Source organism: Hemitrygon akajei, chromosome 14, assembly GCF_048418815.1.
Source record: "Hemitrygon akajei chromosome 14, sHemAka1.3, whole genome shotgun sequence".
NCBI classification, from domain to species: Eukaryota; Metazoa; Chordata; class Chondrichthyes; order Myliobatiformes; family Dasyatidae; genus Hemitrygon; species Hemitrygon akajei.
In genome coordinates this window covers 101,888,884-101,911,737 of record NC_133137.1, presented here as the reverse complement: position 1 = coordinate 101,911,737, position 22,854 = coordinate 101,888,884, and the positions used below count along the sequence as shown (strand labels likewise).

The window sequence follows — 22,854 nt, the reverse complement described above, 5'->3', positions numbered from 1 at the left end:
TTTTTCCTTAACTCTGTCCTAAATGACCTACCCCTTATTCTCAAACCATGCCCTCTGGTACTGGACTCTCCCAGCATCTGGAACATATTTCCTGCCTCTATCTTGTCCAATCCCTTAATAATCTTATATGTTTCAATCAGATCCCCTCTCAATCTCCTTAATTCCAGCGTGTACAAGCCCAGTCTCTCTAACCTCTCTGCGTAAGACAGTCCAGACATCCCAGGAATTAACCTCGTGAATCTACGCTGCACTTCCTCTACAGCCAGGATGTCCTTCCTTAACCCTGGAGACCAAAACTGTACACAATACTCCAAGTGTGTTCTCTCCAGGGCTCTGTACAAATGCAAGAGGATTTCCTTGCTCTTGTACTCAATTCCCTTTGTAATAAAGGCCAACATTCCATTAGCCTTCTTCACTTGCTCATTCACCTTCAGTGACTGATGAACAAGGACTCCGAGATCTCTTTGTATTACTCCCTTACCCAACTCTATACCATTCAGATAATAATCTGCCTTCCTGTTCTTACTCCCAAAGTGGATAACCTCACACTTATTCACATTAAATGCCATCTGCTAAGTATCTGCCCACTCACCCAGCCTATCCAAGTCACCCTGAATTCTTCTAACATCCTCATCACATGTCACATATGTTAGATTTAAGAAGCAGGAAGTAGGAGGGGTTCATGAGAAATATAGGGTAGCCAGGAAGGAGCTAAAGAAAGCACTTGGGAGAGCTCGAAGGGGGCATGAGAAGGCCTTGGCATGTAGGATTAAGGAGAACCCCAAGGCATTCTAAGCGTATGTGAAGAACAGGAGGATGATAAGAATGAAGGTGGGACCACTAAAGGATAAAGAGGGCAACACGTGCCTGGAGGCGGAGGAGGTTGGGGAGGTCCTAAATGAATACTTTGCTTCAGTATTCACAAGTGAAAAGGATCTTGATCAGGATGAGGTCTAAGTAAAGCGGGCCTGTGTGCTGGATAATGTGATGATTATGGAAGAAGAAGTGCTGGATCTTCTTAAAAACATAAAGATTGATAACTCTCCAGGGCTGGATATGATACACCCCAGGTTGTTGTGGGAAATGAGAGAAGAGATCGCTGGAGCATTAGCTATAATCTTTGAATCCTCTTTGGCTACAGGGGAGGTGCTGGAGGACTGGAGAATGGCAAATGTAGCTCCCTTGTTTAAAAAAAGTAATAGGGAAAAACCTGGGAACTATAGACAGGTGAGTCTTACTTCAGTGGTCTGCAAACTACTGGAAAGGATTCTTAAGAATAGGATCTACGAGCATTTGGAGAAGCTCAGTCTACTCATGGATAGTCAACATGGCTTTGTGAAGGGAAGATCGTGCTTCACGAGCCTGATTGAGTTTTTTGAAGAGGTAACAAAAGAAATTGATGAGAGTAGGGCAGTGGATGTGGTCTGCATGGACTTTAGCAAAGCATTTAACAAGGTCCCTCACGAGAGACTCATCCAGAAAGTCATGAGGCATGGGATAAATGGAACCTTGGCTGTTTGGATAAAAAAAATTGGCTTAAAGGAAGAAAGCAGAGGGTAGTTGGTGGAAGGAAAGTATTCTGCCTGGAGGTCGGTGACTAGTGGAGTGCCACAGGGATCTGTCCTGGGACCCCTGCTATTTGTGATTTTTATAAATGACCTGGATATAGAGGCGGAAGGATGGGTGAGTAAGTTTGCAGATGACACGAAGATTGGAGGAGTTGTGGATGGAGCTGCAGATTGTCAAAGGTTACAAGAGGTTACAACAGGCTGCAGAGTTGGGCAGAAAAATGGCAGATGGAGTTCAATCCGGATAAGTGTGAGGTGATGCATTTTGGAAGGACAAACCAGAAGGCTGAGTACAGGATTAATGGTCAGTTACTTAAGAGTGTGGATGAACAAAGGGACCTTAGGGTTCAAATCCATACATCCCTCAAGGTCACTGCGCAGGTTGATAGGGTAGTTAAGGCCTATGGGATGCTAGGCTTCATTAACAGGGGGATGGAGCTCAAGAGTAGAGAGGTCATGTTGCAACTCTACAAATCTCTGGTGAGACCGCACTTAAGAGTATTGTGTTCAACTCTGGTCACTTCATTTCAGGAAGGATGTGGAAGCTATGGAGAGGGTGCAGAGGAGATTTACCAGGATGTTGCCTGGTTTGCAGAACAAATCATATAAAGCAAGGTTAGCAGAGCTGGGACTTTTCTCTTTGGAGTGTAGAAGAATGAGAAGGGACTTGATAGAGGTCTACAAGATTATGAGAGGCATAGGTAGGGTGGATAGTCAGTACCTGTTTCCCAGGGCATGAATAGCAAACACCAGAGGGCATATGTACAAAATTAAGGGAGGGAAGTTTAGGGGAGACATCAGGGGTAAGTTTTTTTACACAGAAGGTTGTGAGTGCCTGGAATGACTTGCCAGGGATGGTGGTGGAGGCTAAAACATTAGGGGTATTTAAGAACCTCTTGGACAGGCACATGGATGAAAGAAAAATAGAGGGTTATGGGGTAGTGTGGGTTTAGTACTTTTTTTAAGGATTGTATGGGCTGGCACAACATGGAGGGCTGAAGGGCCTGTACTGTGCTGTAATGTTCTATGGTTCTATGGATGCTGCCTGGACTGCTGAGTTCCTCCAGCATTTTGTGGGTGTTGCTTGGATTTCCAGCATCTGCAGATTTTCTCTTGTTTGTGTTTAGTAGCAAGAGACAGAATTAGGATGTTTGCCCAAAAGAAGGCAGCATGAGATTTCATTTATAATTTACAATTTACGATTTCATATACAAATGCCAATAAATTGGCTTGCATTTTATTTTTGGTGTTTAAAAATGGTTGTGTTTGGTGTTAATATCTAGTCATAAAAGTCGTCAGGATGGTCAAAATCCTGCCTGGAAGTAAATACCAAAATGGGCCTTATATGATTCCAGACAGGATCTCACCCACTTTTGTGCACTGCCTGACTGGCTACACAGCAATCAGAGATTAAAAGCACACTGCTTTTGCCAGCAACACACTCCAGTTGGTATGACAGTGGTGGATGTTGCAAGTGAAAAAGCTAGCTTCCACATTTGCTCCAGGGGATATGCATATTCCAGTCAACAAAGTACATGCTAAGAGAAAGGTTGTACAGTAGTCTCCTGAGAATCTAACCCCCCCCCCCCCACCCGCCCAACTCCCAAATGAACAATGCTGAAATATTTCATGATCTCCTAAGATACTTCAATATGACCTGTACACTAGTGTTAATAATTACTCAGAAAAGGTATTTTATACCAGGGTCTGAAATGGAAGCTCTGTCTGAATGGTGATATTCTGCAAGCTACGCAGGCACTTTAGTTTCTCTAATGTAAAGACCATATTGTTAAAGCTGTTTAGAGTACACAAAATTAGAAGTCCAAGTGCACCTACTATTGCTTTACCTGGATGGATTGTTTGGATGGCTGGATGCTGACAAGATAGAGGGTAAAAGGGAAGATGACAATAAAAAAGAAACTGCAAATGCTAGAAATACTCATCAGGTCAGACTACATCTGTGGGGAGAAAAACTTAGTTAATGTTTCAGGTGAAAGACCCTTTGTCAGAACTGAGAAGACGAGTGGGGGAGGGTTGACCCTCTGATGGGGTAAAACTGGAGTGACGTAATCATGGGACAATTTACAGTGACTAATTAACCTGTCTTTGGACAGTGGGAGGAAATCCATGCATTCCACAGGGAGGACATACAGAGACTCAGAGAGGACACCAGTGTTGATTTCCAAACTCCGATGCCCTGAGCTGTAACAGCATCACATTAACGACTTGCTTTCTCACATTTTCATTTCTGAACTTGGGTCCTTTACATGAAATATTAATTCTATTTCTTTCCCACAGATGCTGCTTTACTTTCTGAATACTTAAGTATTTTCTGATTTACCTCAGATGAGGTACTGTTGTTGTTAATGTCTGGTTTGATTCCATTCCACTAGAACCTTAACTCAGTTTATGTATTCTGAGGCCCACAATCATGAAAATCTTTTAATTTTAGATAGAAAATTTAATTATCTTGTCAAAAAGCAAGCAAGTAACTGTTAAACTTGGAAAGAGCAGATAAGTCTCAAAGATCTATTAGTTACTATACTATTTGATTATAAATCTTCAAGATTTTAGGAAGAAACATGGAAGTAAAGACTACTAATTTGAAGTCAAAGAGAGATAAGAGTAGCAAACTATGTAAGGTCACTTGAATGTAGATACTGCTAAGAACAGCAGATGGTGTATGGTCTTTGTAGGAGAGGAAGTGGAAGAACAAATAGCAAGACATTAGAAAAAGGAATTCCTAACATGGGGTCCGTGGACCCTTGGCTTAATGGTATTAATCCATAGCATAAAAAAGGTTGGGAACCCCTAGTTTAGAAGATCAGCAATTAAAGTACTATCAATAAAGTGGAGTTGTTGCACTTAACCAGAAATAGATACAAGACTTCGGCTGGACAAAAATTGCCTGTTAGACAACAGGTTAATCCACATACTGTTTCTGAAAGTGTCAGAGAAAGTGATATGTTGTGGATTGGGTTTATTGGAGAGAGAGGGCAAGTCATCAGTGACCAATAAAAGTGGGTAACACTTTGAAAAAATCGCACATTATTTCTCTTTGTGCCCTCAACTCCATATTAATCTCACATCACTTTCTTCAGCGATTACTTATGCAAAAGTAATAAACAAACCTTGTAGTGTTTTGTTCAAATCTGTTATAGGCCTGGATTTCATCTTTAGCAGGATCTTGGAAGTATCCCTAATAGAGGAGTCAGTACCCATTACAACAGAGTTGGACCTTTCTGTAAATACTTCATCTGATGAAAGTGTTGACTCCTCTGTGCTGATTTGGGTTGTTTCAGAGCTGCTGAGAGAACAAATAACATGGTTCGTGGCCTGACAATACATGGAGATGGTCAGTCTATTGAACTAAAATATTAATGCGTACCAAACATTAATTTGGCTCACAAACAACGGGAAAGGACTCAGGCAGTCACCAACACAGCAATTGGGAACTGTATTATCTTTCCTTCTCCTGGAAGAAATATAAATTAACATTTTCCAAAAGCCTAACAGGGGGGGGGGGGGGTTATTTTTCCAAGAGACTTGCTTGGAAGTAACAAGTCAGGTCAAATGGGTTATTTGGCATTCCTTTTACATGAACTATACAAAAACATGAAAATCTAATATAAAACATTGGAAATAAACAGTTGTATCATCAGTATCCAAACAGAGAACCAGTGTGGTTTAGTTTTTCTTTCCATTAAATTATTGGAATGATTTACTTACTCAACCAAGAACCTATCCTGAATTCAATACACCATTTTACAAGTGGTGAGGTTGAAAATGACACTGGGCTCTCACATTGAAGCAGTAAAGATGACACCCCTCTACACACCCAACCACCATGACTTTATCATTTCCTGGTGCTTACCTTATGTACAGACACTCCTGTACTTAGTGTCACTTTATGGGCATACAATCAATGTTTCTAGGTTATCTGATGTATTTATATTTATTATGTTTTTTATCATTGTGTTATTTATAGTGCCTGTAAAAACATTCTCCCCCCCCCCCCGTAAGTTTTTATGTTTTATTGTTTTACAACTTTGAATCACAGTAGATTTAATTTGGCTTTTCTTCACTCTGATCAACAAAAAAAGACTCTTGTGTCAAAGTGAAAACAGATCTCTACACAGTGATCTAAATAAATTAGAAAAATAAAACCCAGAATTAAACTGATATCACCCCTGTGCAGTCAAGGTGTTTCAATTGATTGTAGTAAAAGTTCACTTTGTACCGGGAATGTCCAACTGCTGGAGAGTCAGTATCCTGGCAAAAACTACACCATGAAGATCAAATAACACTCCAAGCAACTCTGCAAAAAGGTCATTGAAAAGCACAAATCAGGAGATGGATAAAAGAAAATTTCCAAGTCAATGAATATCGCTTGGTGTACAGGCTGTCCTTAAAATCTGAGTGACTGAACAAGAAGGGGACTAGTGAGGGAGTTCCACCAAGAGACTTACGACAACTTTAGAGGAGTTACAAGCTTCAGTGGCTGAGATGGAGAGACTGTGGATACAACAACTGTTGCCTGGGTGCTTCACCAGTCTCAGCTTTATGGGAGAGTGGCAAAGAGAAAGTTACTGCTGAAAACATCTCACATGAAATCTCTGCTAATGTTTGCCAGAAAGCATGTGGAAAACTGAAGTCAGCTGAAGACTGTGGTCTGGTGAAACTAAAACTGAGCTTTTTGACCATCAGGCTAAACACTACATTTGGCGTAAGTCAAACACTGCACATCATCAAAAACACCATCCCTACTGTGAAGCATCGTGATGGCTGCATCATGCTGTGGGGATGCTTCACTGCATCAGGCCCTGGAAAGCTTGTGAAGGTAAAAAGTAAAATGAATGCAGCAAAATACAGGGAAATCCTGGAGGAAAACCTGATGCAGTCTGCAAGAGAACTGCGATTTGGGAGAAGATTTGTTTACCAACAAGACAATGACAAAAGCATAAAGCCAAAGCTACTCAGGAATGACTTACAAATAACAAAGTTAATGTCCTGGAGTGGCCAAGTCAGAGTCCAGACCTCAATCTAATTGAGAATTTGTGGCTTGTCTTGAAAAGGGCTGTTCACTCACAATCTCTATGCAATCTGACAGAGCTTTGAGTAGTTTTGTAAAGAATGTTGCAAAGCTGATAGACCTATCCACATAGACTCAATGCTGTAATTGTTGCCAAAAGAGCATCTACTAAGTACTAACTTGAAGGAGGTGAGTAGTTATGCAATCAATTACTGTGTTTAAAATTGTATTAAATTTAGACCAATTTGTAGAAATTTGTTTTCACTTTGATACAAAAGTGTCTTTTCTGTTAATCAGTGTCAAAAAAGCCAAATTAAATTCACTGTGATTCAATGTTGTAAGATGGTAAAAGATGAAAACTTCCAAAGGGAGTAAATGTTTTTTTATAGGCGCTGTATTTTACTGTGGTATTTTTTTGTGCTGCATCGGATGCAGGGTAACAAATATTTTGTTGTCTTTGCATTTGCATTTTGGAAATGACTTAAACAATCTTGAATCTTAAATCTTAAGAACATTGACTTTCATGGCCTTAGGGTGTAAATTGAATTTGTTTTAAGGATTATTGTGAACTAAGACTGATTTTTTAAAAACTAATTTTATTAACATTTAAAACAGATTTACACACAGCACCTCAGCCTAGTTGTCATGCTGTAGGGTACATATAGAAAATGCTAAATTGAATCTTCTAGCAGATATAATCTATTTTACATACATTACATTATAAAATAAAGCATTATAACACCAATGACAGCATGCCCAATGAATGAATTGACTGCGTGAATATGGTAAGCAAAACAGAGTCATGATGTCCCTTAAAAAAAGTTAAAAAATTGAGGAATAAACATACCTGGATGAAAAAAACAGATCCAGATCCTGGCTAATGTCACTTGCATTAGGCCTAATGGAGGTGTGGAATGACAGTTTTGATACATCATAACCCTTCAAATCATTGCTTGTTCGAGCCCTGTAGAGAAAGTATTAAGTAAAAACTAAATAAGTTTCTTCCAAGCTAAAAGTGGATCAGAATTTGTGCTCTAATCCATTCCTTTCCCTACTTTTCCATTCACTTAGGTAACTAACTCCATCCTTTCATTCACTTCAAAATTAATATCAGATGGATCATTTTAGCTCCAGAAAGCTGATTTTAGTTTCTATTTGTTTTGTCCTTTATTTGAATGTGTAATATGTAATACAAGGCAGAAGAATACATGATACTCCATCAATCAAGGCACTAATCAAAGAGCAAGTGTCTAGTCTAACCCTTCAAGGACATTGTCAAAAACAGAAGAACAGATTAGCAATGAATTAACAGAGAGAAAGAATGTTGTAGAGTACTGAAAGCTATGTATGGATTGGTTAGGTCTGCACAAAAACAAAAAGTAACAAGGTGAATTCAGTCTTTGAGAAGTATTAGACAATGTATTTGAGAGTAGCAACAAGATAAAGGATGATGAATGGTAAGATGTTAACAGAAGTCCCACTGATCTCTGAAGGTAGCAGGACCAATAGCAGCTTTAAACCTTAGGCAACCAGCCACTTAAATATTGTGGCTACAAGAGCAGGTCAAAAGGTGGGTATTCTGCTGTGATTAACATGCCTCTTAATACCTCAGAAGTTTTCTGCCATCTACAAAGCATTATGAGAGTTATGAGATAGTCTCCATTTATATGGAGAGGTGCATCTGTTATTGTGTTTAAGAAAGCTTGCCATCAACCTGGATAAAGTATCCTGTTTGCCTGGCATCCTTATTAACACCTTAAATGTTCACCTCTCACCCATCATAGCTGCAGTAATACCATGACAAAACTGATTCAATCACCTCGGCTCCTATCATATCATCATAAGATATAGGAGCAGAAGCAGGCCATTCAGCCCATCAAGTCAGCATTTATTCATGAGCTGACCCAATTCTTCCAGTTATCTCCACTCCCCTGCATTCACCCCATACCATTTGATGCCCTGGTTAATCAAGAACCTATCTATTTCTGCCTTAAATACATACAATGACTTGGCCTCCACAGCTGCTTGTGGCAACAAATTCCACAGATCTACCACCCTCTGACTAAAGTAGTTTCTCTGCACCTCAGTTCTAAATGGACGTCCTTCAATCCTGAAGTCATGCCCTCTTGTCCTAGAATCCCCTACCATAGGAAGAAATTTTGCCATATCTAATCTGTTCAGGCCTTTTAACATTCAGAATATTTCTATGAGATCCTCCCTCATTCTCCTGAACTCCAGGGAATACAATCCAAGAGCTGTCAGATGTTCCTCATACAGTAACCCTTTTATTCCTGGAATCATTCTTGTGAATCTTCTCTGAACCCTCTCCAATGTCAGTATATCCTTTCTCAAATAAGGAGCCCAAAACTGCACACAATACTCCAAGTGTGGTCTCACAAGTGCCTTATAGAGCCTCAACATAACATCCTTGCTTTTGTATTCTATACCTCTAGAAATAAATGCCAACATTGCATTCGCCTTCTTCACAACCAACTCAACCTGGAGGTTAACCTTTAGGGTATCTTGCACAAGGACTCCCAAATCCCTTTGCATCTCTGCATTTTGAATCTCTCCTCTTCTAAATATTAGTCTGCCCATTTATTTCTTCCACCAAAGTGCATGACCATACGCTTTCCAACATTATTTCATTTGCCACTTCTTTGCCCATTCCCCTAAACTATCTTAAGTCTCCCCGCAGGCTCTTGTTTCCTCAACACTACACGCTCCTCCATCTATCTTTGTATCATTGGCAAATATAGCCACAAATCCATTAATACCATAGTCCAAATTATTGACATACATCATAAAAAGCAACGGTCCCAACACTGGCACCTGTGGAACTCCACTGGTAATCGGCAGCCAGCCAGAATAGGATCCCTTTATTCCCACTCTCTGCTTTCTGCTGAGCAGCCAATGCTCCACCCATGCTAGTAACTCCCCTTTAATTCCATGGGCTCTTATCTTGCTCAGCAGCCTCATGTGTGACACCTTGTCAAAGGCCTTCTGAAAATCCAAGTACACTACATCTACTACATCTTTGTCTACACTGTTTGTAATTCCCTCAAAGGATTGCAGTAGGCTTGTCTGGCAGGGTTTTCCTTTCAGGAAACCACGCTGCCTTTGGCCTATCTTGTCATGTGCCTCCAGGTACTCTGTAATCTCATCCCTAACAATCAATTCCAACAACTTCCCAACCACTGATGTCAGGTTAACAGGTCTATAGTTTCCTTCCTGCTGCCTCCTACCGTTCTTAAATAGTGGAGTAACATCTGCAATTTTCCAGTCATCCGGTACCATGCCAGAATCTAGTGATTCTTGAAAGATCATCGTTAGTGCCTCCGCAATCTCTCCAGCTACTTCCTTCAGAAACCAAGGGTGCATTCCATCAGGTCCAGGAGATTTATCCACCCTTAGATCATTAAGCTTTCAGAGCACCTTCTCAGTCGTAATTTTCACTGCACCACCTTCACTTCCCTGACACTCTTGAATGTCTGGTATACTGCAGATGTCTTCCACTGTGAAGGCTGATGCATTCAGTTCCTTTGTCATCTCGACTCTCTTTTACCCTTTATATACTTAAAAAAGCTTTCAGTTCCTTCTTTGATATTAGTCACCAGCTACCTCTCATAATTCATCTTTTCCTTTCGAATGATCTACTTAGTTTCCTTCTGCAAGTTTCTGAGAACTCCCCAATCCTTTATCTTCCCACTAGCTCTGGCTTCCTTGTATACCCTCTCTTTTGCTTTTACTTTGGCTCTGACTTGTCAGCCATGGTCGTGTCCTTCTTCCCTTTGAAAATTTCTTCTTATTTGGAATATGTCTTGCACTTCCCTCATTTTTCACAGAAACTCCAGCCATTGCTGCTCTGCTGCCCTTCCTGTAAATGTCCCTTTCCAGTCAACTTCGGCCAATTCACTCCCATGCCATTGTAATTTCCTTTATTCCACTGAAATACTGACACATTGGATTTTATTTTTCCCCTCTCAAATTTCAAAGTGAATTTGATCATATTGTGATCACTGTACCCGAAGGGTTCCTAAACCTTAAGCTCTCTTATCACCTCTGGATCATTGCACAACACCCAATCCAGAACAACCGATCCCCTAGTGGGCTCAACAACAAGCTGTCAAGATCTCTGAGGACCTAATCTGGTCCCAACATATTGATGCAGTTATAAAGAAGGCAAGACAGTGACTATACTTTATTTGGAGTTTGAAGAGATTTGGTATGTCACAAATACACTCAAAAACTTCTATAGATGTACTGTGGAGAGTATTCTGACGGGCTGCATCACTGTCTGGTATGGGGGGGGGGGGTGCTATTGCACAGTACTGAAAGAAGCTGTAGAGGGTTGTAAATTTAGTCAGCTTCATCTTAGTAGCCTACAAAGTACCCAGGACATCTTTAGGGAGCGGTATCTCAGAAAGGCAGTGTCCATTATGAAGGATCTCCATCACCCAGGGCCTGCCCTTTTCTCACTGTTACCATCAGGTAGGAGGTACAGAAGCCTGAAGGCACGCACTCAGCAATTCAGGAACAGCTTCTTCCCCTCTGCCATCCGATTCCTAAATGGTCATTGATCCCTTGAACACTACCCCACTTTTTAAATATACATATTATTTGTATTTTGTACAATTTTTAATCTATTCAATATACATAGAAACATAGAAAATAGGTGCAGGAGTAGGCCCTTCGGCCCTTCGAGCCTGCACCGCCATTCAGTATGATCGTGGCTGATCATCCAACTCAGAACCCTGTACCTGCTTTCTCTCCATACCCCCGATCCCTTTAGCCACAAGGGCCATATCTAACTTCCTCTTAAATATAGCCAATGAACCGGCCTCAACTGTTTCCTGTGGCAGAGAATTCCACAGATTCACCACTCTCTGTGTGAAGAAGTTTTTCCTCATCTCGGTCCTAAAAGGCTTCCCCTTTATCCTTAAACTGTGACCCCTTGTTCTGGACTTCCCCAACATCGGAAACAATCTTCCTGCATCTAGCCTGTCCAATCCCTTTAGAATTTTATACGTTTCAATAAGATCCCCCCTCAATGTTCTAAATTCTAGTGAGTATAAGCCTAGTCGATCCAGTCTTTCTTCATATGAAAGTCCTGCCATCCCAGGAATCAATCTGGTGAACCTTCTTTGTACTCCCTCTATGGCAAGAATGTCTTTCCTCAGATTAGGGGACCAAAGCTGCACACAATACTCTAGGTGCGGTCTCACCAAGGCCTTGTACAATATAGGTATACTGTAATTGATTCACTTATTTATTTACTATTATTATTACTTTTCCTCTATATTATGTATTGCATTGAACTGCTGCTGCTAAGTCAACAATGTTATTTCGTGACACATACCAATGATAATAAACCTGATTTTGATTCCTCCCCTTTTTCCTATGATCCACTCTCCTCTCCTATCAGAATCCTTCCCTCCAGCCCTTTACTTTTCTTACACTCCTGGGTTTAACTATCACCTTATAGCTGTCCTCTTTCCTCTTTTCCACCTTTTTATTCTGGTGCCTTCCCCCTTCTTTCCCAATCCTGAAGAAGGGTCTTGGCCTGAAACATCATCTGTTTGTTCATTTCCATGGATACTGAGTTCCTCCAGCATTTTATGTGTGTTGCTTTGGATTTCCAGAATCTGCAGAATTTCCCATGTTTACAAATTTTGAATACTAGCGAGCATAGCTTCAAGGTGAAAGGGGGAATGCTGAAAGAGAATGTGAGAGGCAAGTTTTTTTAAATATACAGAGTGATAGGTGTCTGGAACATCCTGCCTGAGGTGGTAGGGGAAGCAGATATGATAATGGTATTCAAGAGTCTTTTAGATAGGTACACAGGGAATTTAGGGATATGGGTCATGTGCAGGCAGCGGAATTAGTTTAATTTGCATCATGCTTGGTACAGATATTACAGGTCAAAGGGTTTGTTCCTGGTTTGTACTGTTCTGTGTTCTAGTTTTTGTTTTGGCTGTTGGGAGTTGGGTTACATTAACTTTACAGAGGAGCAGCAGCAGAACTGGAAATGGAAGACCTCCAGAAAATTAACGAGAGTAAGAAAATGGGCTATGATGAATACCAAAATGCACCAAGTACAGCAAGTAGACTGATTGATAGCAAGGATCAAAAAATGCAAGTATAACACTGTAAATATTATAGAAACTCTGAGCTCAGGACTGGAGGTTTGATAGCATTTTTGAGTGGGGCAATGTTAGTTAAGGGAACATGTAACTGTGGAAAGAGATATCTTAAAGGAGTTAACAGAAGAGGCTATATAGGTTGAACCACAGAACTAAACAAAAGGTGTGTTTGCATTGTTACAGATACAGTACTATAGATTTCAAATGAGTCTGAAAGAGACAGAACTCAAGTGGTAACTCGGTTCCACCATGGGTGGAGTCAATTGTACATTACTGAGAAGTAACTTAGCTGAATTTTATTGGCAACAACCATTTGAAGGTAAATCCAACTTGGAGCCAAGGGGCCATTTCAGGAGGAGAATCAAGTAATAGAGACTAAACAAAGAAACCAGGTGAGATTAAACTCTCGAGCTCTTTGGACAAAAGCAATAAAATGGACACTGAGAGCTTAATAGTGAAGAATCCCTGGAAGAATAAAGAGTGTCTAGAGGATGAAATTTAAAAGGAAAATAGAAAAGCAAAGAGAAGATATACTTACCTTTTGTTATACTCAAAGAAATTTAAAGAGTTCTATAAGTACAAAAATGTTAACAATGGAGTTCACAAAACATATGAAATGTGATACAATGCCAAGGTCATAAGTAGGACAATCAAATGTGAAATACTGGATAAGATAAAAAGGGATGTATTGAGAGGTTTATCACATCTTTGAAAGTTCATAAATTGTTTGGCCTGGGTTAAGTATATCACAGGTTGCTGGAATGATGTAGGTGTTGTTTACAGTTTCTAATACGCTCTGACTATAGGAAAGGTACCAAAGCAATGGAAGAAGGTATGAAATAAGTAATTACGGTCCAGTTCATTTATGGCTATTCATATGGAATTCTTTCTTGATGGACATGGATTAATTAGGGACAGTCATGCAAGGTAGATTACAGAGATTTTAGCAAGACTACTGATGAGGTCCGATAAAGCCCATGATAGTACATAAAGTGGAATAATTATTAATGGCTCAAAAGGTATAATCATTAGAGCTCAGTTCTCAGTAATGTTTGTAATACATATAAATGTTAAACCAAATGTGAGAGGGATGGAGTTTAGAAATGAGACAAAAATCAGTTAATGATAAGGGAAACATGGTAGTTGGGGTCTGAGACTCATTCCCTGCATGTGAGTAGTACAGTGACATTTAAAGTTGCAGTTCTGGTCTATACATGGAGCTGAATCCCACATATCAGCAGAAGGGAGAGTTGGTCACCTTTTGAACAGGTAGGTGCCTCTATTTTGAGTTCTTCCCATCACAACCTCCCGTGCCTTTCTTTGGCGTTGCTGAATTGAATTTTGTTCCTAATTAACAAAGAAAAACAATCTTAAGACAACATTAAGAATATTCTTAACTTTAAAAAACTCAAATAATTGCTAAAAGTGAATGTAAACACCCAATATTTGAAACAATTTTACTCCTGCAGATGTCATACCTGACACAAAGAAGGATGGTAATGATGAAGGACAATGACATTTGTCAAAGACATTGCTACAGGAATTCTTTGTCTTAGACATTTAGTTCCACATCATCAGTTCTCTGTAATAATGTCAGATGTGATGATTTCACAGCATTCAATTCTACTTGCAACTACTCAAACAATGAAGTGCTTCTTCCATGCAGCAAGACAAAGGCATTCAGACTTTATTATTTGACATTTATCAGTTAAACAGCCACACAAAATTAATTTCCATACTACAACTGCTTGACATTTATTAATATTACCTTTGTCAAATCCACTAAGATCAACAACTTAGATATCACCACTCTTCATCTATTTCTATCTCAGGTACTTCAGCCTCTGGCTTAATTTACTCCTTATGAATTTGATTTTACTGTCTCTTCAGAAGAGAGAAAGTAAGAAGGATGCAGCATTTCAGCAGATATGGTGAAATGACATTAGAAATCTATTGAGATTTAATTGACCTGATCTGATCTAATTGACCTTCAGAACATGTCCCACAGTTTAGAAATCTACTGATGCTCCTGTATTCCAATGTCACTTGAATCTTTGCTTCAAGACAGCACAACATTTAATTTAAGTGCATATCTGATGCTTATTGTTGCATTACATCATTTTATTTTCTACCATTCACACTGGCATTGACAGTCACAAATAACTGGATCTCATCTTTTGCTCCAAGAATCTAGTCCTTACACTGAAAAAAAAATGCAGAAGCACTTAATGGTTGTAATGATGAGAATCGTGGAAGTGCCCTGGCCATTGACACACTAATTGTATCTCGGTGAATTAAAATTCTTTTTTAGTTCATGAGGTGTGCGGTTTGATTTTGAAAGTTTGTATGGTTACATGAATGAAATCCACATCAGTGGTTCTTTAATGCAGACCCTAAAATCCAGTGACAATAATTGCAATTTTATTTGTTTAGCTTCTTTGTCATAAAGACTTTAATTTCTCAGTGCGACAATAAAGAGCTACCTTGTGTGAGAAAGAGTCTAACCTGGGCGATGTTGCCGATTGACTCAGTGAACAGGAGATTTAAGAATGTTGCTGACTTTCTGATTCACAATAAGAATTATTCTGATTTCTGAGGAAATATGCACATTCTCTTACAGGTTCTTCTTTCAAAGCTAATGGGCAAAACCAGACTCTTTAAGCATAACTCGTGGAATCATTCAATTAAAATGTCCAGATTTGTGTTCCCATCTAGCTAGGTTTCTCCAAAAGATCCTGGGTCACCTGGTGGAGCCTTATAATATGGCCTTTTTTGTAGCAATAATCAAAAGTACCAGGCTGTCCAGAGTCTGACTTAAGTGTATTTTAAACAAATTTGACAAAGAAAGAAAAGCAGTATTAGGGATAACTTCTAAATGAAGTAGTGTCAAAATGAAGATCAAAAATTAACTTGTCAAAAGATCAATCCATAGAAAAATAATGCAAAAATTATTAAACAGGAGCGATCAATGCCTCCCTTCAAGCTGTCTGTTGTTATCATTGCACTATCTTCTGCCATATTTCATTCCAAGGTAATAAATGTTCATTACAAATTATGGACTGCATATCAAAATGTTTTTCAACTCTTATCCTAGTCCAAAAGAGATATAACTTATGAAACTGATGAACAGAAAGCAATAGGGAAATGAGAAAGAGAAGGAGAAATGCATTAAGAGGAAGAGACATTTAGGAGGAATCCAGAGTGAGAGGTAGATCAGACATTAGAGCAATAGAGACACAGAAGAAAACAGAAAAATCAGTTTATAACAAAGTGATTTAGGAGAAGAGTGATTGAAAAGCATAAATAGAGATAGATGACAGATAAAAAAAGGTGATCTGGTTGATAAGAAGTGTAATAGGAAAATTCTGACTCTACCAACTCCTCTAGTAGAGAGTACCAAATATCAATCACTTTCTGTATAAAGGAACTCTGTCCTCAAATACCCTTTAAAACTCCTTCCTATCACCTTAAATCTATGTCTTTTTTGCTTCTGACAACCCTTACCGTAGGAAGAAAGATTATTTACCGTTTAACTTACCAAACTGAATCACCTCATACTTGCCTGGATTTAATTCTGCTTGTCAGTGCTCTGCTCAATTTTCCATCTGATCAATATCGTACTACAGCCTTAAACAACACTTTTCACTATTCACAACACCACCAACTTCTGTGTCATCCATAAACCTATTAATCATATCTAATACATTCTCAGTCAAGTCCTTAATATGTTTTGCAAACAACAAATGTCCCAGCAATAATCCCTGCAGTACAGTATTGGTCACAGGTTTCCAACGAGAAAAACATCATTCCACTATTTCTCCCTTTCCCACCACTCATTCTTATTTGGTCTTTATTTTATTTAGAGATACAGTGTGAAGAAGGCCCTTCTGGCACAATGGGTCACATCACCCAGAAATCCACCTATTTAACCCTAGCCTAATCACAGGACAATTTACACTTAACGTACATCTTTGGACTGTTGTAGAGCACCCGGAGGAAACCCACATGCTCTCGGGAGGAACGTAGAAACTTCTTCAGAATCAAATTTACAATCGCTGACGTATGTCATGAAATTTGTTGTTTTGCAGCAGCAGTACATTACAATAAAAAAGTCTGCTGGAATTGAACTCCAACCCTCCTCACCCCAAGCTGTAATAGTGTTTTGCTAACTGCTAATCTACCACGGCACTCCAAATTTTGGATCCAATTACCTAGTGCCTTGGAATCTCTTGAGCCTCAACCTTCTGGCCCAGCCTACTACGTCGGACATCGTAAAATGTCTTACTAAAATCCACATAGACAGCACTTACCTCCTTGCCTTTATCAATATTCTGAGTTACCTCTTCAAAAATTCAATTCAAAATGCAAAGCAGGATTTCTTTTGTACAGTGAGCATCCCCGGCCTATCCAAATGCACAAAAATCTGATACTTTTGGATTTTCTCCAATGATTTTGTGATTTAATAAGGCTCTTAGACCCAAAGATTTTTGAAAAACGTAGTGGACAGCTTGAAAAAAAGTTAGTTCCTTATGACCTAGGTGACACTCCCAACCATTGAGACCATGCCAACCAGATCTCAGAACAATCATGTCAATTCCATTCCCTCACTTAAATCAGTTCATATTATAACTACTAAATTAAGTTAGCTTGGAAAATGAATAGACAATAATTACTTTAGTGTAAAAAAAACCTTTTTGCTTCTTACCAAAGTTGATCTTTCTACTGAAAGTCTAGCCTGTATTCTGGAAGAATAATTTCTGATGGAAGAGTCCACTGATTCAGTAGGAAATCCAATGGTCCATGAAATTGAACTCCAATTTAGTTTACTTCCATTAGATAGTATGCTGTTTGACAAACCTGCACAACAGCAAATGTATTTTTTTTTTTAGCTCAAATGATACTGCACTAAATCTTGCAACAATAGGAAATAGGGACATAACACTAGCATAATCATGTCATTATAATCTGGAGATGAGTTCAAACTAAATGGACTCATCTGGAACACCTGGAATACATTCAATAAAGGTGACAGTGAAACTAAACCTACTTACAAGTGACATTTTGAGATTGTAGTGTGCAACCTTATTTTATTTTGGGTTATACATGACCACTCACTAGTCCAAAGGCAGTGCAGCTCCTAATAGCCCATGAACATCCCAGGACAGACGGGTTGAAGAGTGTTTACTTTAATGCTAGGAGTATTATGAATGAAGGTGATGAATTTGGAGCACTGATCAGACCTCGATCAGAATTATGATGTTGTAACCATCATAAATACTTGGTTAAGAGTGCAACAGGATCAGATGCTTAATGTTCCAGGTCTTCTTCTTCAGCCCATCATCCCTACTGGTGCATAAGAAGAGTCCTCTGTCCTGGGTCAGTCTTTCAAGCCCAGGTGTAGCCCACCTATACATCTACCAGCCAAAGATCCTTCCTCTTCCAGGGATAAGCTGCTTGTTGCTTCTGTTGGGTGTTCCTGTAGCGCTAGGTTTATATGGGGTGGCAGCTGGGCTTGGGACCATGTAGTGTGGAGTTTCACTATTAAGCATAGACGATGTCATAGTTGCACTCTGCACTGAGAGGGGACTTAATTGAGAGTTCATCTACTGCATTTATGTGAGCAAAACTCAAAAATAAGAAAGGGGCAGTCTTTCTTATGAGATTATAGAACAGTCTGCCCAATAGCCACCTGGACATTGAGGAACAGATATGCGGGGAAAGATGCAGAAACAACAGGGTTACTGTGGGTGACGTCACAGTTTGGATTGGGACCTCTTTAGTGCAAAGAACTTTAGGTAGAGAAGAACTTGTTAGACGTGTCCAAGAGGCTTTCTAAAATAAGTATGGAGGTAGTCCAACTACAGTATGAGGAGTCATAATGGACCTGCTATTGGGAAATGATCCTGGCCAGATAACTGATCTTTCAGTGATAGAACAGTTAAGGTACAGTCCTTAAATTTTAAGACAGCTAAGAATAAGTATGGACCTTGCAAGGCAGTACTGACAGAGCAAATTACAAGTACATTAAGCAGGAACTAGTGAGAATTAATTGGGAACTGTTGTTTTGGTTAAGTCCATACCTATCATGTGGAGGGTGTTTAAAAATCAACTGCACAAAGTTCAAAACAAGTATGTTCCAGTAAGAAGAGAGGGCAAGGATGGGAAGTAAGGAAATCTTGGATGAAGAGAGAGAGGTGATGAATTTAGTCGAGAGTGTAAAAGGAAACGTAAGATTCAAGAAGCTAAAATCAAACAGGCAATTATAAAGAAGCTAGAAAGGAACTTAACGGAATTGGGAAAGCTAGGAGGGACTATGAAAGTAGTATTGGTAAGTAGGATTAATGAGAATCCCAATTCCTGTTTAAGAAAACTATATTGAAGTTGTGCGACAGCTTACTGGTAGTTCAAAAAACAAGAAATACGACTAAAAACATCATTAATAACACTTTTTCTAAAGTAAATTGTGGTAAACTATCACCACAAACAATGAAGAGGCAAGTGGAGGTGAAGCTGACTCGAGGGATGAGCCATGCTGGTGCATTGTAAAGTTGAAGCATAACGTGTTTGAAATGTTTTCAGAGACGGAGATGGTGTCGCTGTTAGATGAAGTTGGATCAAGCAATTTAGGGAGGAGTCGAGGTGGAGGAGTTTCAGTGCCCATCCACAAACTGGGTACAAGGTCAAAACGACTTTGGTCTGGGTGGTGAGGTCTAGGCTCAGAGCATATTGCTGCACCGGAGCCCAGGACCTAGTGTGTAGTACTACCCAGTGTTTGGGTGATTTAAATGTTGGCCCAAGTAGACTAGAAAGGCAGGGTGTTGGGAATGGAGGCGAGGGCTGGACTGATTTTGCTAGCTCTTCCACTATGTTCACTTCACACTTCATGGCGCTAAGGCTGTGAGACTACTCCTGCTGTTACGCACTTCATGTATGCGAGTTTAGCGGCAATTTGCTTACTGTATGATGAGCTGAGACCGAGGCTTTGGGCCTGCTCCAGGGATTCTGGGGTCTCTAGACTCTATTTGATTCAGAATACTGTTGCTTGCTTCCATTATTTGTATGATTTGTGTTTTTTCTCTTTCTCTGGACATTGAGTGTTGGTCTTTCTTTTTTAATTGGGTTCTTCAGGTTTCTTGCTTTGTGGCTGCCTGTAAGCAGGTTGTATAATTTATACATACTTTGATAATAAATGTACTTTGTGTTCTATACATCGATCAAAAGCAAGAGTATAACCAGAGAGACAGTAGGACCACTCGGATAAAGGAGGGAACATGTACCCCAAGGCAGGGAATGTGGGAAGGTCCTAACTGAGTACTGTGTGTTGGAGAAGGATGTGGAGGATAGTGAAATCAGTGTGGAGCATGCTAATATGCTAGGGCACTTTGAGATGAAGAAAGAGATGGTACTGGGTTTCTTCATAAGTATTAGGGTAAATACATCCCCAGGGCCTTATTGGTTTGTATCACATGTTATTGAGGGAGACGAGATTAAATTGATGGGGCTTTGACCAAGACTTTTGGGTCCTCTCTAGCCATAAGTGAAGTCCTAGAGGATGTTGCTGTGAAGGTTGACTTGTGAAAGAAAACTTATTCAGGTTGGTGCTTGTGGAAACACACAACAGAGAAAAAAATAAGCATGATAGTTATTGTTTTGAGGTGTCATTTGCAAGTGATATCCCTCATTCCAGTTAGAGCAAAGTTGCAATCCAACAAAATAACTGTAGCCTGAAAATAAACAACATCAGCAGTTAAAGCTTACGGATCAGAAATAGGACATGTTCTTGACGTTTTACCTAAATCATTCCTCAGCTATTTCTTGAAGAAGTTGGTAACAGCACATAACACTATCAAAAATAAAAGAAAACCTTATATTACATGTGTTTCCATATATTTCCCATTTCTGAGCAAAGACAAGTGCTACGATAGTTCTGCTACAATGGTTATGTGTTTGAACAAAGGCACTGTCATGGGAAGGTTGAAAGGAGGAGGCTAGGAAGGATTGATATTTTAGTTTTATTTAACTACTTTTGATGATTGGGAAAAAATCTACAAAGTGTTCCTTTCCTTGTGGTGATATATTAATCATAGTAGAAAAATGCTAACTCAAGCTTTTTGACAGAAAGTCCTATACAGACCACACAACCATAAAAACTTTGCCTCAAGGATAGCATGCAGCCTAAATTGCCTTACTGAATAACATTCGGTGTTACACAATGACTGATGCCTCACAAGAATAATCTTCAAACCAAACATTACATGACTGGTCAGTACTGCTGGGATTCAAAACTGTTATTGCCGAAGAACAGAGTCATTAATTCATCACTAAAAACTTAGTTATTTATCCACATTCTGAAACCTGACTCAAACTCACCAGACATCTGCTGCTTCTCTACTTCCATGGCTCTGGTACTGTTGACGCATGTTGGATCATTGAGGCTCAAGTACTCCTTTATCAGTTGGCTTAGCTGCGTGTATGTATCTGTAAGTTCATCTATGCATAAAGATAACACAAAATAACGGTAGATAAACATTACTTAAATTCTTTGAGGACTGTGTCATCATCTCCATACCTAAAATTAAATATTTAATAACATTTGCATGTTTCACAAGTCACATTTCTGACAGGTGCCCAGTGGCTTGACATCTATCATCATGAAGTGCTTCAAGAGACTGGTCGAGGCATCCATCAATTCCAGTCTCTCAGGCAATCTCGACCCACCACAACTACTATCTAAACAGATCCACGGCAGACTTCATCTCTTCTTGGCCCTGGACACCATGGTAGCATAGAAGTTAGCACAATGCTATTACGGCATGGGGGTGTCAGAGTTCAAAGTTCAATCCCAGCATCCTCTCTAAGGGTTTCCTCCCTCAGTCTAAAGACGTACCAGTTAGTAAGGTTAATTGGTCATTATAAGTTGTCCTGTGATTAGGCTAGGGTTAAATTGGGGGGTTGGGGGTTGCTGATGTGTGTCTTGAAGGGCTGGAAGGGCCTATTCTGTGCTGTATCTCTAAGTAAATAAATAAATCATACCTCGAGCCTCTAAAGATTGAAGAGACTACATCAGGCTACTGTTTAACTATAGCTCAGTCTTCAATACCATAATTTGAAACAAACTCATCTTCAACTCTTGCACCTCAGATTCAACAACTCCCTTTGCAACTCAATACTTGACCTCATGACCGACCAACCAACCACAATCAAAAAGGAGAGGCAGCAACACATTTATCCTCAACACCAATGTCTCATAAGGTTGCATCCTCAGCCCCCTACTTCCCTCTGAATGCACTCACAACAGCGTTGCCCCTTTCTGCTTTGACTCTATCAACTAGTTTGCAGGTGGCACCACTGTAGTGGGCTGAAACTCAAATAACAAGAAGAGTACAGGAAGGAGAGAGAGTAAAAGTAACATGATATGAAGCAAACTTTCCCTCAATGTCAGAAAAACGAAAGAGCTGTTTACTACCTTCATGCACATACGAGGAAATCTGCAGATGCTGGAAATTCAAGCAACCCACACAAAATGCTGGTGGAACGCAGCAGGCCAGGCAGCATCTATAGGAAGAAGCACTGTTGACGTTTCCGGCCGAGACCCTTCATCAGGACTACTTCTGCACCTATTGTCTATTGTCTATTGTCTAAATATACTTTGAACTTCCTTAGAAGGCTAAATACAAAGTACATTTGGAGTGTCCCTTTTGACCCTCACCAATTTTAATTAGCAATTTAAAAAGCATCAGTATGGATGCATCACAGATTGGTATACCAACTGCTATGCCAGAGACAGCAAGAAACTAGAGTTGTGGACACAGCTCAACAAATCAGAAGAAAAAAAGACAACCTCCCTTCCACTTCTTGCTGCCTTGGTAAAGCAGCCAATGTAAGCAAAGACACCATCCTCACACTTTCTCTCCTCTCCCCTACACACCAATAAGACCATAAGAGATGGGACAAAATTAGCTATTCAGCCCATTGAGTTGTCTCCTCCATTTGATAATGGCTGATTTATTCCATTTCTCAAACCCATTCTCCTGCCTTCTCCCCATAACCATTGACCTGCCCCCAAATGAGGCAGAAGATACAAAAATGTGAAAGCTTGTTCCACTGGGCT

General features: G+C 39.7%; 1 protein-coding gene across 1 annotated transcript in view; it reads right to left on the bottom strand.

The window, feature by feature from the left end:
• Positions 1-22,854, bottom strand: part of lrguk (leucine-rich repeats and guanylate kinase domain containing) — a 122,825-nt gene that overhangs the window by 2,325 nt on the left and 97,646 nt on the right. Inside the window, exons 15-19 of the mRNA XM_073066791.1 lie at positions 21,114-21,233; positions 17,449-17,600; positions 14,002-14,090; positions 7,448-7,564; positions 4,700-4,875 (exon numbers count right to left, since the gene is read on the bottom strand). Of these exons, the coding sequence (XP_072922892.1) occupies positions 4,700-4,875; positions 7,448-7,564; positions 14,002-14,090; positions 17,449-17,600; positions 21,114-21,233 (654 nt within the window). The remainder of the gene's footprint in view (positions 1-4,699; positions 4,876-7,447; positions 7,565-14,001; positions 14,091-17,448; positions 17,601-21,113; positions 21,234-22,854) is intronic.